Source organism: Crocodylus siamensis, chromosome 15, assembly GCF_052110815.1.
Source record: "Crocodylus siamensis isolate JL-2025a chromosome 15, ASM5211081v1, whole genome shotgun sequence".
NCBI classification, from domain to species: Eukaryota; Metazoa; Chordata; order Crocodylia; family Crocodylidae; genus Crocodylus; species Crocodylus siamensis.
This window is the reverse complement of record NC_143409.1, coordinates 49,972,781-49,987,285: the sequence shown is the minus strand read 5'-3', so window position 1 is coordinate 49,987,285 and position 14,505 is coordinate 49,972,781. Positions and strand designations below refer to the sequence as shown.

The 14,505-nt window shown below is 54.2% G+C and overlaps 2 protein-coding genes across 2 annotated transcripts; both read right to left on the bottom strand.

Annotated features, from left to right (window-relative positions):
* Positions 1-90: 90 nt before the first annotated feature.
* Positions 91-4,550, bottom strand: LOC149852699 (phospholipase A2 inhibitor and Ly6/PLAUR domain-containing protein-like). The gene is made up of 3 exons (XM_090029859.1): positions 4,439-4,550; positions 1,168-1,281; positions 91-468 (listed from the first exon to the last, which is right to left on the bottom strand). The coding sequence occupies exons 1-3, from the start codon at positions 4,488-4,490 to the stop codon at positions 260-262; spliced, it is 375 nt and encodes a 124-aa protein (XP_089885985.1). The 5' UTR covers positions 4,491-4,550; the 3' UTR covers positions 91-259.
* A 1,498-nt stretch (positions 4,551-6,048) lies between these two features.
* On the bottom strand, positions 6,049-11,780 carry LY6G6D (lymphocyte antigen 6 family member G6D). The gene is made up of 3 exons (XM_090029855.1): positions 11,510-11,780; positions 7,208-7,324; positions 6,049-7,117 (listed from the first exon to the last, which is right to left on the bottom strand). Exons 1-3 carry the CDS (start codon positions 11,556-11,558, stop codon positions 6,894-6,896), a joined length of 390 nt encoding a protein of 129 aa, XP_089885981.1. The 5' UTR covers positions 11,559-11,780; the 3' UTR covers positions 6,049-6,893.
* Between the last annotated feature and the right edge of the window lie 2,725 nt (positions 11,781-14,505).

Genomic DNA, 14,505 nt, shown 5'->3' with positions numbered 1-14,505 from the left:
AGATGCCTCTCCCCCCTAGGCCCCGCCCCTTTGGCCTCGTGTTCTCGTGGCCGCCGGCGCCTGAGAAAGGGCGGACCAACCAGGCTGGGATCTGTTGTTTTGAGCACCCCTTTAAGGCCCAAAGGGGGCAGAGCTATTTAAAGGCAACATCAGGTGGGATTTTTTGCCCCCCTGCAAAAAAATAAAAACGTAAAACTCTTTCCGCTCCCCTCTGCTCCACCCCCACCTTTTTCTTCCCATGACTGGGGTGGGGGCAGGGCTAGAAGCCCCTGGCCAGCCACACCCCCAGAGCGGCCAGCCCGGCGGGCAGCGGGAGGCGGGGCCCGGCCCCGGCCCGGGAGTTGCAGAAGTCGGTGTGGCAGCACTGGTAGCTGGTGACGTAGGAGATGCCCAGGTAGGTGGTGGTGTCGTTGCTGTGGCACTTGGAGCTGGCCACGCAGGTCTTCTTCTTGATGAGCTTGTGGCCGGCTGTGGGATGGACAGAGAGGTGGACCAATGGGAGGGGGCCCAGCTGAATTAGCTCTGCCCCCTTCTCTAGAGCCAGTGGGATCCCGTTTGGCTGCCCCATCCGCTGCTCTGCTTTCTGCTCCCTGGCCTATACGCCCAGATCCATCCACTGTTCAGCTTTCTGCTGCCTGCCTTGTGCTCTGTGCCTCATTGGTTGCTCTGCTCTCTACTTCTCGCCCTGTCACCCCTGCCCCATTGTCTACTCTGCTGTCTCCCTGCCCCATCCAAATGACCTGTTTTCTGCTCTGCTTTCTGCTCCCTGCCCCATGAGCTGCTGCTTTTTGCTGCCTGCCCCATCCACTGCTTGCTTTTCTGCTCCCTGCCTCATCTACTGTTCTAGTCTCTTCCCCTTGCCAGATCTGCTACTCTACTGTCTGCCCCTACCATATCCACTGCTCTGCTTTCTGCTCCCTGCTCTGTCCTCCCTGATCTGCCTTCTGCTCCCTGTCCCATCTTCCCTGCCTGGTCTACTATTCCAGTCTCTGTTCCTTGTCAGGTCCACTGCTTTGCTTTCTCCTCCCTGCCCTGTTTCCTCTCCCTGATCTACTGCTCGGCTCCCTGCTCCTTGCCAGATCTGCTGCTCTACTCCCTGCTCCATCTCCTGCTTGCTTTCTGCTCCCTGCCCAGATGGGCCCCAGCCCCCGGGCCCAAGGGACTCACCGGCACGCCCACGGATGATGGCACAAGCCTGCCCATCGTCGCAGGTTATGGTGCCCGTGTGACACGGCAGGTCGAAGAAGGTGAAACTGCACTTGAGGCACTGCAGGGCCAGGCCTGGGTGACATGGGGGTGGGGGTGGGGTGAGGGCCAGGCCATGGGGGGATGGACACACACACACACACACACACACCACACACACAGAGGTGTCAACTCCTAATGAACCCAGGTGTCCAAGATATAGACATGGGCGCACACACCCCAGCATGGGACCCAGGTGTCTGGGACGCACACACACAGAACTAAGGTCTCTCTCCCTCTTACACACACACACACACACACACACACACACCATCTGGGACATGGCCCTACACAGACAACCCAGGCACCCCTGCCCCCTGCTCCCCCACAGAACCCAGGTGTCTGACACCCGCCCCCACCCCCCACCCCAAGCATCTGGGGAACACACACACTGCTGTTTTCAAGCCCTGCGGCAGCCTCTGCCTTGCCTGGAAAATGCAGGGCCTGGCCAAACCACAGACTGGGAACAGAGACAGTGCACGCACATGTATGTTTGTGTGTGCGCATGTGTATAGGTTTGTGTGCATGCGTGTGTCTTGGATGCCTGGGTTCTGTGTGTGTGCGTGCATGTGTGTGTGCGTGTGTGTCCCAGATGCCTGGGTTGTGAGCGTGAATGAGAGGAGAGTGTTTGTAGGGGTGTGTGGTGGGGGGCTGTGGGTTTCTCTGTGTGTGTAGGGGGTGTTGGGATGTGGTAATTACTAGCAGAGGTCGGGAAAGGACGGGAGTGTGTGTGTGTGTGGGGGTGCAATGTTGGGGTGTGCGTTGGGGAAGTGGTGACTGAAACATACACACACAGAACCCAGGGGCCAAAACACATACACACACATGCACCCACACACAGAACTGAGGCACCTGGGACACGCACACACAACCCAGGCACCCAAGACACCCCCACCTCCACTCCACGCATACAGGATGCGCGCATGCACGCCCCCCCCCCCAGGCATCTGGGGGACATACACGCACACACACACACCAGTCTTCCTGGACACACACACATAGACTGAGGTGTCCAGCACACAGACACACAGATGCACACAAAGAACCCAGATGTCTGACACCCCAGAAACATGTCAGAAACTATGAAACTATGAACCCCCCCCCCAGGTGTCCAGGACACACGCACACACTGGCACCCTCACACAGACCTGTGGTACCTGGGACATATGCACATGCACACATGAAAACCATGTGTCCGAGACACACACACAAAACCAAGGAGTCTGGGACACACAAACACACAGAGAACCCAGGCATGTGACACACACAACCCAGGCATTCAGGACACATGCACACACACACACACAGCCTAGATGTCCAGGACACGCACACAACTGAGGTGACAAGGACACATGCGTGTGCACACACACACGCACACCCCCAAGGGGTGTGGGGGACACAGACACACAGAGAACCCAGGGGTCTGACACATACATACAACCCAGGCACCGAGGACACATACACACATACAGCCCACACATCCAGGACACCCCCCCCCACCCCCACCCTTGCTCTGGAAAAAACCTACGCCAGGGCACAGCCAGTCTCCGGACAAGGGGTGGGTTCTGGGATGGGCAGGGAGGAGCCCAGGCGTCCGGGTCCCCTTCCCCTGCCCCCGCAGATCCCACTCCCCCCCACCCAGGGAACCCAGGTCTGGGTCCCCCCTCCCTGTTGTGACGCATCCATATCACACACACAACACAACCACATGTACAACACCCCTGCTTACACAGTACAATGACACACACCTACACAACACATGCCCCTTCACAGACACACAACACAACTTCCAAAACACACACACCACCGTGCCACACAGCTACATAACTGATGACTCCTCACATAGCCACACCCATACTCCCTTAACACCCCAGCGAGTACATACTACACAACCATGCACACATTACACAACATATCAGTGCTCCCACAGCGCTCCATACCCATACATGCCCCACAGCAAACATCCTATAACACACACACCGCAGCCATGCATACAACATAGCCCCCCCACACTACAACCACACACACAAGCACACAGCATAACCCTATGTGTACATGCATGCAGCCACACCCATATGCCCACATACACAACATACAACCTCAGTCACATCTACACAACACAACCCCTGCACACCACTACACCCATACATACATACCCCATAACATAAAAGCATACCCTAACACACACACAACATGTAACACAACCATACACACAACTACATAACCAAACTCGTGCACATACATGTGACCACACCAACACACACACAACCCACAACCACACCGGCAACTACACAACACAACAACCGTCACACACTGCTACACCCATGCATATGCATATCCATAGCATAAAACACACCCTAATACACGCACAACACAACCACACACAACCATGCAAAACAACCCATGTGCACACACATGTGGCCACACCCATGCACACATACAACCTAAAACCACATTCACAGCTACACACCACGACACAACAGCACTTGCACGCTGCTACAGCCCTATGTACACATAGCCCAGAACACAAAACACCCTGAACCACAAGCACAACTTAACTTCCACCATAGCCCATAGCACAACCACACATACAACTACATAACATAACCTCCTGTGCACATAAACCCTGCCACATCCATATGCACATAGATACAGCACAAGTATGCACACACAACTACACAATGCGATGCAACCCCACATGGGCATGCAAACTGCCACATCTGCCCGGGGGGCATCACAGCCACCTACACACAACCCAGGCGTTTCACACACACACACACACACACACACACACACACAGAGTCCGAGTACCACCTTACCAGGTGTCTCTCTCACATGCGCTACACAAAATTACTGCACACCACACACTTTGGTGTGCACACACAACCACACCTACAACTACACAACATGACTGACCTGGCCCCAAGCTGTCAAAAGCACATTCAAACCACACAACCAAGTCCACACCCACTGCTAAAACAACCCCCTGCCTGCATGTGCACACACACAACTGTGCAACATAACCAGACACCCATACACATCTGCCCCCAGCCCCCCAACCAGGCAGACCTCTGGAGAAAACACAGCTCCAGAACACAACTGGTCCCGGGACAAGGAGGAACCCAGGGTCCAGGTCCCCCTCCCCTGCTCCCCCCCAGGTCTCCCCCCCGCAACCCAGGGTCTGGGCACTCACCCAGCCCCAGGCAGCTGAGCACCAGCACCACACCCAGTAGCAGCCGGCTCATGGTGGCACTGGAAGCACTGGGGCGGGTGGGGCTGGGGCCCCTGATGTCTTGCTGGAGGCGTGGCCAGGCTGAGGGAGGGGCCGGACACACCCACTACCCAACCACACAGGGTAACACAACATCAACCCCCAGGCAGAGAATAGGAGGCACCTCAAGAAGACAAAGAGAGGGAACCACTCCCGCCATCCCTCTCACCCCTACCCCCAGGTCCCTCTCTCTCTCTCTCTCACACACACACACACACACACACACACACACACACACACACACACTTCAGGAGTCTGGGGACCACACTCCAGGTGACACACACATATACATACACACGTTACACAGCATGATTGCACACCACACACCTGCCTGCACACTGCACACATTGGTGCGCACACAACCCCCCCACGCAACTACACAACATGACCCTATGTGGCCTCATGCTGTCAGACATGCTGTCAAACACATTCAAACCCATAAGCACCCTCACATCCTCTGCCACAACCCCCTGCATGCATGTGCACATGCACAAGTGTGCAACATAACCAGACACCCATACACATCTGCCACCACATCCACACACACAACCCAGGCATTCAGGAACCTCCCCCTCCCCCCCACACACATTAAACCCCACTCCCTACCCCCCACCCCAGACAGGCACTAACCGCACATCCAAGTAAACAGGTGACACAACCAGCACTGTGCTGGAAATAGCTTTGTCTCAACAAACTCCCACACTTGGGGGGCAGCGGGGTGGGGGACGGATGGGGACAGAGCAGGACACACACACACACCTGGTCATCAGGCAGTACATACACAGCATGGAGGGGTACACCCCTGCTCCCCGCCCACCCCAGGCACACACATAGAACCCAGGTGTCCAGGGCGCACACACACACATACATACACAGCCGAGGTATCGAGAACAGATACGCAGACACAGACAGACAGACATGCGCGCACACACACACACACACATCCACACAGAGCTCAGGCATCCGGGCTCTTACCCCCACCTTGGACCCCCCCAGCACTCACCCCCCTCCCAGAGAACCCAGGTGGGGGCTCCCAGCCCCCACAACACTGATAAGAACATGAGGTCAGGGGGTTATCATTTATTGGGGGGTGAATATGCACAGGGCTCTGCATGGACCCCTGCTCCCCCCCCGGGCTCCCAGGGACTTAGGCATCTTGGAGGGGCTGGAGGCTGGAGGTGCTGGTGCCCCTATAGGAGCAAGGCTGGGGCGGGAGTGGAGCCCGGATGCCTGGGTTCTCCCCCACCTTGTGTGGTTTAACATGGCCGGGGCTGTGATGAGTCACAGGAAGGCCGTGATGTTAGTGGTAGGCAGAGCTGGCCCCCTGTGAGGTCACAGCCAGGTGACATCATTGTGGGTAGCCACCATGGGGTCATTGAGGTCATTCACCATGGCCACACTGGGAGGTGGTCATCGGTCACATGATGGTATGTTAGAGGTCATGTGGCATCAGCACCATGTGTATGTTGAGGGGTGTGATCAGAGGTATGAGGTCATAGGGGAGATGAAAACAGAGGTGGTCACTGTGGTGACACCATGGAGGTCAGTGTTTATGAAGTCACCGTGGTAATGTGAGGGGCTGTCACAAGACACTGTCACCATGGCCCCTGGCAGATGAAGTCATCGCCAGGGGCCCATCACTGAGGTCAAAGTTTGCTTGTGAGGGAAGGCCAAAGTCACATGGGTCAAGTGAGGTAATCACAACCATGAGGTCAGTGATGTCATTCCGTGATCACTATGGCAACACCAGTGGGTTAGCTGGCCATGGAGACATGGAGGTCATGGGCCGTGACCATGGTTGTAGAGGTCACAATCATGAGCATGGTGACATCACAGAGATCACGTGATGTTGCCATGGCTACGTGGATGGGTTATAGGTTCTTACCATGGCAACGACACAGACGTCACAGGTAACTATAGTGACACTCTAGTGGTCATGTGACATCACTGGCATGTCAACACTACTGACATCAAAGGTCATAGCCAGGGCCATACCACAGTGTTCATGTGACATCACAGCCATGGCAAGATCATGGAGGTCAAAGGTCATAGCCAGGGTAACACTGCAGTGGCCATGTGACACTGCTGCCGTGGCAATCTGCGCGAGGCCATGGTCCACAACCACAGCAACCCCCTGGAGGCCAAAGGTCACAGGCATGGTCATACTACCACCATGGCAACCCTATAGATGTCAAGGGTCATAGTCAGGGGGACACTTCAGCAGCTGTGTGAGGTCACAGCCCATCACCCTGGAGATGCCACGGCATCCTCTCACCCCCAATCAGGACTGTCCATCATGACCCGCTCAGGGGCCCTGCCCTCCCCAGAGCCAGGAGGGGGCAGGGCCTGTGTCCAGCAGGGGGCAGAGGTCACGGGGTCAGAGAGCACAGGGCAGCCAAGCACCCAGGGCGGCAGCCAGGCCCAGCAGGGCGGGGGTTGCTGGGAGGATCTGGGCCAGGGGGGCCGCATTGCACAGGTCAGAGCTGCAGCAGGTAGAGGTGATGCGGTAGGAGCCCAGGTATCCAGGCAGGTACTGCCGGCCCCTGCAGTTCCATGCTGCCACACAGCCCTGGCTCCAGATGGTGTCATGGACCTTCTGATCTGCAAGACAGAGCGGGAGTGTGAGGCACCGGGGGGCCTGTGGGGCGCAGGGGGCTGCAGGTTGGGAGTGGGCGCACTTGGTGCCCATACCTGCCAGTCCTTTCCAGATGGCGCACTTGTCTCCCTCTTTGCATGTCGCCACCTTGACCTCACACGGCTTTTCAAAGCCGCATTGGTAGCACCTCAGCCGGTGATTTTGGGACTTCCCTGGAAAGAGATATTGGGTCAAAGAATGGGGGAAGGGGGCTGTGGGTCAGGAGTGAGGGTCATCGGTAAGGCTGGGGTGGGCAGGGGGTTGCGGGTTGGGAATGAGGGGAACCAGCAGGGCGGGAGGTGAAGCAGGGAGCTGTGGGTTGGGAGTGAGGAGCACCAGCAAAGCTCAGGGGGCAGGGGTTGTGGGTTGGAATGAGGGGCACTGGCAGGACCAGATGTGGGGGCTGCACATCTTTCCAGTCTCTCCAACATCTTAATCCATCAATCTCCAATTAGATCCAGGCAGAAATTTCCTGTCCACCCCAATTTTTTTGCCCCAGAAAACATACGGATTCTACCAACAAAGAGTCCTTCCCTGGGGAATTTCTTCCCATGGTTGAATCAAAGCCAGAAAAAAACCCTTTTTAAATGAAGAATGCCCAGAAATATTCTTGGCACACTTTTGAACCAATCAGAGCCCTTATACTTCTTGTATATGAGAATGAATTTGCCACTGGGCCCCCAAAACAGCAGGAAAAAGCCCTTTGTTGGGCTTTTTTCTAACAATACCATATTTATCTGTGTATCGTGCACCTATAAAAAGACACCCTGGGGAAGGCAGGATGAAGGTGACAGGAGGTGTTCTCTCCCTGCCCCCCTCCACCCCCTTTTAACCAAACTGATTAGAATCAGCCCCATTTTTTAAAGGCTAATTTTGGAATAAGAAAAACAATTGCTGTGTGGTACATGGTTAATTATGGTATTTCATTTAATCCTTTCTTCTTTCACCTGAGCACACCTTGCAACTGGAAGTTTGGCTGAGTCTCTCCCCACCCCAGGAGTCGGGGGGGGGGTTATCCTATCTTACTGTACATTCTCACATATTGTATGTCCTCAAATAAGACCCACACTTTTGTTTTGGGGATGAAGAAAAAGAATACCGTATGTCTTGTATACCCTTATCTAAGACCTACATATTGTTCTGGGGAAGATACAATGAAGGAAAAATAAATAAATTTATAGTTCCATACGGCAGTGTAAATCTCCAGCTCACGCACTCGGCCTGTTTGAACCATTTGCATGGCTGACGTATTAGCAGCTCAGCCAAAAGCTGAAACCCTAGCCACTGCAGGAGACTGGATTCTGCGGTTTTAGAATGAGCTAAAAACAGGCTGTGAAATAGGAAGAGAGAGACCAGGAGTAGCCAATAAATGGCACAAATTCCCAAAGAGAGGTTAGCTTACTTAGTGGAATATCCAGCTTCTTATAAAGGAGAAAGTCTCATTAGAGGCTGTAGATTAGCAGGTGGAGTCTAACAAGCCGTGATGTTGGTTTGGTCTGAATTGAAACTTTCCCTGCTGTGGTGGAGCTTTCCCACTTAAAAACACATACCCCTATATTTTCGGGGGGGGCAGGGGCACACAAAGGGGTGCACATGGTAGGCTGGGAAATATGGTAGACTTCTCCTACAGCCTCTGGAAAAGAAGAGAAACATTGCCAATGGAATGGAAAAAAACAAATAATTTGGGTTATATCATGCTCACGAATCCTTGTTTTTCTTGTTTGGCTGGAAAAACTGAGACCATTTTGCCAAAGGAGGCCAGAAATCAAACCTTCACCCAGCCCTTCTTCTGTTTAGTCAGTGGAAAAACAAAAGAGGCGGGGGGGAGGGAAGAGGGGAGGAATATTCCTCAGACTGCCTCTTAGGATAGGAGAAAAAAAGAAAACAAGGAAGATGAAAGGGAAAAGGAAACAGCTAATCCTATGGATGTGTTCGAAATAGCATTAACTCGGAATATTAATCTAAGGAATACTGAATGCCAGACATCACTAGCTGGACACATTAACTAATACAGAATATTGAACAGCTAAATGAGCTAATCATAAGGCCACATTACAAGACATCCTTAGCTTAGCTGTTAATTAATCAGGAATGCTGAAAGATAAAATCAAGATCTATTCTGGATGTGTTAGAAGATCTCATTAGCTGGTCATCGTTAATTAATAAGGAATACTGAGAGAGAAAAGAAATACTGAATCATATGGCTAGCTGGACACGTCAACTAATAAAGAATATTGAAAGACTAGATAAAGAGCTAATTATCATATGGACATATTTCAAGACATCGTTAGCTGGTGGCAATTAATAAAAACTATTGAAAGACAAAAGAAATACCTAGTCAATTAATAAGGATTGCCGAAAGGCAAGAAATAACCAATCATGTGGCCATATTATAAGACATCCTTGGAGCTTTAAATAACAATTAAATTTTAAAAGTTGAAAGAGGAGGAAATAAGTAGTATGAGACCTCCTTAGTGGAAAGTACTTATTTATAATTGAAAGACAATTGAAGGACATGGAAATACATGCTTACTTGACTGCATTCCAAGCCATTGCTAGCAGAAAAAACAATTTAGAGGAAAGTTTGAAAAACAAGGTTATAGCTTATCATGTGGACATGCTATGAGGCTTCAATAGCTGGCAGTGCCCATTAATAACCCAAGTTCCTCCCCAAATCTAACCAGCAAAAGGAATGTGATCAAAAAGACCATGCTAGTCAGGGAAGCCTGGAGGAAATCTGTGGTGTCCACAGAAGAGAGGCCAGAAGACCAGTTCAGGTCAATGTTGACCAACAGAAACAAAGGGCCCTCATCCGCTGGTTTTGGAGGCCCCAAATCAGGATGTGAGTGACCCAAAGGCCCCCCATGCCCACCCCACATCCAACCAGGTCTTGCGAACACGACCTGGTGGACCTTTCCCAACTTGGACATCTCAAGGAGAAGAGACCACCATTGAAAGACATCCCATTCCCATCATCTCAGTGACGGTATGGCTAAACCTTGATGCCTTCCTTCTGTGGAGGCGTCTCCTCTGTCCATGCAAGCAGTGATTGGCCCACCTGGCTCTCAGGGGTCCAATCACCTGCCGTGGGTGGAGACATCCTGGTCTGACCAGGAGCTGGTTAGAAGATGATGCACCTGTGATCTTTTCCGATGGGGGTGGATGGAAAGTCAAGTGGAAGGCATTGAACCCAACTCGACCCAACCCAAACCAGTGGGTCTTTGGGCTTCAAGGATTGGGGGAGAGGTCCTGAGGGGGTTGAAGCAGGATCTGGGGGCCTTGTCTTGTGGTTTGGGGCCAAGGCATGACCCTATTGACCAAACTGTATAGGGCTCTTGTGTCTCACTAGGAGGGGAGGCCAAAATGGCTGGATGTGGTGGTGGCCACCATACGTAGCTCATATACCAAGACCCTGAGGTTCATGGGAATGGCTTATGACCTCTCAGGGGGGTCATGGTTCAAGCCACAGCAGCTCCAGGTCTGGAAAGGGTGCCCCGCACTCTCAACCCCTAGCCCCATTATTGTTAGTGCCTCTCACTCCTGACCTGCAGCCCCCTGCCCACTCTGGCACTGCTGAAGCCCCTCATTCTTGCCTGCAGCCGTCTCCCTCACAAAGCCCTGCTGGTGCCCCTTACTCCCGAACCACAGCCCCCTGCTCTCCCAGCCTTGTCGGTGCCCCTCATTCCTGACCTGAGCCCCCTAATGTCCCACTCTACTAGTGCTCCTTACTCCCACCCCACAGCCTCCTGCCCCCCCAGCCAGTGCCCCCCATTCCTGACCTGCAGCTCCCTGCCCCACCAGCCCTGTTCGTGCCCCTCACTCCAGACCCACAGCCCCCTGCCCCCCCAGCTTTACTGGTGCCCCTCACTCCCAAGTTGCAACCCCCAGACCTACCAGAGGGAGACATTATCAGTCTTCTCCAGTCTCAGTTCAGCTCCAGGACTCATAGGGTGCCTGAGGCACCACAGGGCTGGATGGGGAACTGCTAATCCACATGGGGCAGGAACATCAAATCAGGCTGGGGGAAGGGGGCCAGGAGCTGCTCTTCTGTGGGCTGGATCATGCTATGAGTTGCCCTGTTCTGTGGAACCCAGGGTCTGGGCTCCCATTCCCCCCTGCACTGATCCAAAAGTCCCTCCTCCTCTCCCAGGGCATGGAGAGAACCCAGGTGTGTGGGCTCCCAGAGCAACCCTGCTCAAACCAGCAGAGCTAGTGAGCATGGGACATCCAGGGCTTGGGGGGCAGGGGGCTGTGAGTTGGGAGTGAGGGGCATCAGCAGAGCTGGGGGGATCAGGGGAGCTGAAGGTTGGGAGTGAGGGGCACTGGTAGGGCAGTGGTGGGGGGGGGTGATCTCTTACCTGGGTGGCACAGACACCCCAGAAACAGAAGCAGGGCTGAGACCTTCATGGCAATGCTGGGGCAGGTCCAGAAGCCTCCATGGCCTTTATAGTCCGTGGCAGGTGGAGACAGGAAGACTAGATCAGGTGGGGTGAGGGACTGGGCGTTTCAGCCATGCCCCAAGGCCCTGGTGTGGGGCTGGGGGCAGGGCAGAGCCCAAGCCCCTCCCTTCCCCAGTCCTGCTGGTGCCTCTCACTCCCAACCTGCAGCCCCTGATCCCCACAATCCCTGATGGTGTGCTCACTCCCAACCCGCAGATCCTCCCCACCCCCCAGCCCAGCCTTGCTGGTGACAGGTTGTCAGTTCTTCACCCATCAACTGGACAAGTCCCAGCCTGTAATTATCATTCCTCATTATTGTTATCATCAGACCAACCTTCTGCTAATTATAGCTCCCATCTGAACTACTAAGTGTTCAGGGCTCCAGGGAATTTTGGGTTAGAGCGGAGTTGGTGGGGGGAGGGGGGGCGTGGGAGGGCTGTGAGCTCGGATGCCTGCGTTCTCTCCCACCTTCATCACAGCTTTGGTGCCAGGGAAGAAGAGCCCAAGCCCTGCCGGTGCCCACCAGGTGCCCCTCACTCCCAACCTGCTGCCCCCAGTGCCCCTCGCTCCTGACCCAGCTCCTGTCCAGTGGAACCCGGTGTCTGGGTTCATCATGGTCCTTCAGTTTAGCTTCATCTGTGGGCTATCATGGTGGAACCTCCCCATGCTTGTCCATGGGCAATGCAGCATTGGGGTGGCCAATAATTCCCCATGTGCTGGTTGGTGGAGAAGATATCACGTGACCTTATCTTCCAGCTGGCCCTCTGGTACCCACTGATGACCTCCATGACCTTGCAACTGCCAGAGAAGGTGAAGGGAATGTCACCATGAAGATGAAGTGGATGTTTTGGGGGAGAGCATGGAGGTACTTCCAAGGCATTGGATGATCCACCAATGTCATCAACCCAGCTTGGTCTCGACTTCTAGAATGTCCCATGGGACATGGTGGAGTAGACCTATTACTTCCCCAGAGCCTGGGACCATCTGTGGAGAACAGACCCAACCCAACTGTAGGGTGGACATCATCTGGACTGGCTGACTTGAATATGTCCAGTCCCTCCAGAAGCCCCCTAACTAGTTTCTTGCTAGGCCTTAGCCTAGGTGTGCCTCCCCTGGGGCCTGAGGGGGGCCCAGCGGGGGGGTGGTGGCTATTCTGGTCCCTGCTTAGGAAAATGGAGGCAATGAAATCGTTAAATATGTTGGCTTTGTCGTCTGGTGTGGCGACCAAATTTCCTAACGTGTCCTACAGGGGCCCCACATTACCCGGGACATTCTTTTTACCCCCTATGTATTTAAAAAAGGATTTCTTGTTGTCCTTAATCCGGGAAGCTAGTCCTAGTCCCATTTCTGCCTTGGCCTTCCTGACTGCCCCCCTACATCCCCGAGCAACTGCGGTATAGTCATCCCTGGTGATGGCCCCTCCTTTCCATTGCGTGTACGCCTCCCTTTTAGCTAGGAGACATTTCTGGATGCTTTTGGTGAGCCATGGAAGCTTGTGTGCTCTCCTGCTCCCTTTGATCCATGTTGGGATTACCTCCCTTTGGGCTTGGAGGATCGTCTCCTTAAGGAGTGACCACTCTCTTTGGACACCTGGCTCCCCTCCCCTCTGGGACCTCAGTGCTTCCCCGACTATTCTCCTTAGCTCATTGAAGTCTGCCCTCCTGAAATCTAGGGCTGCTGCCCTGCTGCAGGCCTTTGCCACCTTGTGCTGGATGGTGAATCCCAGCAGGCGATGATCACTGTCACCCAGGTGGTCGAGCACCCTCAGCCCCCTCACCAGGTTGTCTCCCATGGCCAGCACCAGGTCCAACAAGGCATTTCTCCTGGTGGGGCTGTGCACCTCCTGGGTTAGGTGGAGGTCCTGCATCTGGCTAAGAACCTACGTGAGCGGTCAGACCTGGCTGACTGCTCTTCCCAGCAGATGTCCGGGAGGTTCAGGTCCCCCATGACTACCACTTCCTTAGACTTCACTACCTCCGTGAGCTGACCTAAAAATTCCTGGTTGAGCTCTTCCCCTTGGTTGGGAGGTCTGCAGTAGACCGCACTGTTAAGTCTCTTTCCCCTCCTCTGGTTAGCTATAGGTTGGGGCTCAAAGTGTGTCCTCCATCGCTGGCCCTTCTTGTTAAAGGTAGGCCAGGGTTCTAGGTGTGTCTTCCATCACAGATGCCCCTGGGTGTCCAGAGGCTGGGGATCAAGGTGTGTTTTCCATCACAGATCACCCTCCGACCCGGGTGGGTGTAGGTCAGGGTTCTAGGTGTGTCTTTCATTACAGGCCACTCTGGGAAGCTGTAGGCCAGGGCTCCAGGTGTGTCTTCCATCAACCCCCCCACCACCAGGTGGCCACAGACTGGTTTCTAGGTGTGTCCTCCATCACAGACACATCTGGGTGGCTGTAGGTCAGTGTTGTGTCCTAAGTGCATTGTCCATCAGAGGCCCCACCCTGGGTGGTCACAGGCCAGGTTCTAGGTGTGCCTTCCATCAAAGACCCTCCTGTGTGGCTATAGGCTGGGTTCTAGGTGTGTTTTTCATCACAGACCTTGAAAGGCAACATGGTAGGTCTCACAGAGGCTCTGATGAGCACAGAATGAGTCACTGTCTCCACCTCATACCCAGGGCAAGATGGGCACTACCTTTTGAGCCCTGACAGCTGCCTGGCATGGCAGGGAGGGCAGGTTGTTTTGAGAAGGGCTTAGCAGGGTGGAGGCTTCAGGTCTGGCCTATCCTAGCCAAGGAACAAGAGTCCCATTGATAGGCCAAGATGTGGCAGCTAGGCAGGTGAGAGATCCACCAGTTGGATAATGAGGTGGAGGTTGGTGGGCACTGCAGCTCTCCCACTAGCCATTGGAGGGCACCAAGAGGCCCCACTGGCCAACCCTACTCAATGGAATGGTCAAGCCAGTGGGTGGCACAGACTG

What these genes read in the sequence shown, in the direction of transcription:
- LOC149852699 (XM_090029859.1), bottom strand. Translation starts at nt 4,490, where the DNA reads ATGAGCCGGCTGCTACTGGGTGTGGTGCTGGTGCTCAGCTGCCTGGGG. An exon ending in GCTCAGCTGCCTGGGGCTGG is followed by an intron (nt 1,282 to 4,438) that starts GTGAGTGCCCAG and finishes CATGTCACCCAG; the next exon opens with GCCTGGCCCTGCAGTGCCTC. An exon ending in CATCATCCGTGGGCGTGCCG is followed by an intron (nt 469 to 1,167) that starts GTGAGTCCCTTG and finishes TCCATCCCACAG; the next exon opens with CCGGCCACAAGCTCATCAAG.
- LY6G6D (XM_090029855.1), bottom strand. Translation starts at nt 11,558, where the DNA reads ATGAAGGTCTCAGCCCTGCTTCTGTTTCTGGGGTGTCTGTGCCACCCA. An exon ending in GGGGTGTCTGTGCCACCCAG is followed by an intron (nt 7,325 to 11,509) that starts GTAAGAGATCAC and finishes ATCTCTTTCCAG; the next exon opens with GGAAGTCCCAAAATCACCGG. An exon ending in CATCTGGAAAGGACTGGCAG is followed by an intron (nt 7,118 to 7,207) that starts GTATGGGCACCA and finishes TCTGTCTTGCAG; the next exon opens with ATCAGAAGGTCCATGACACC.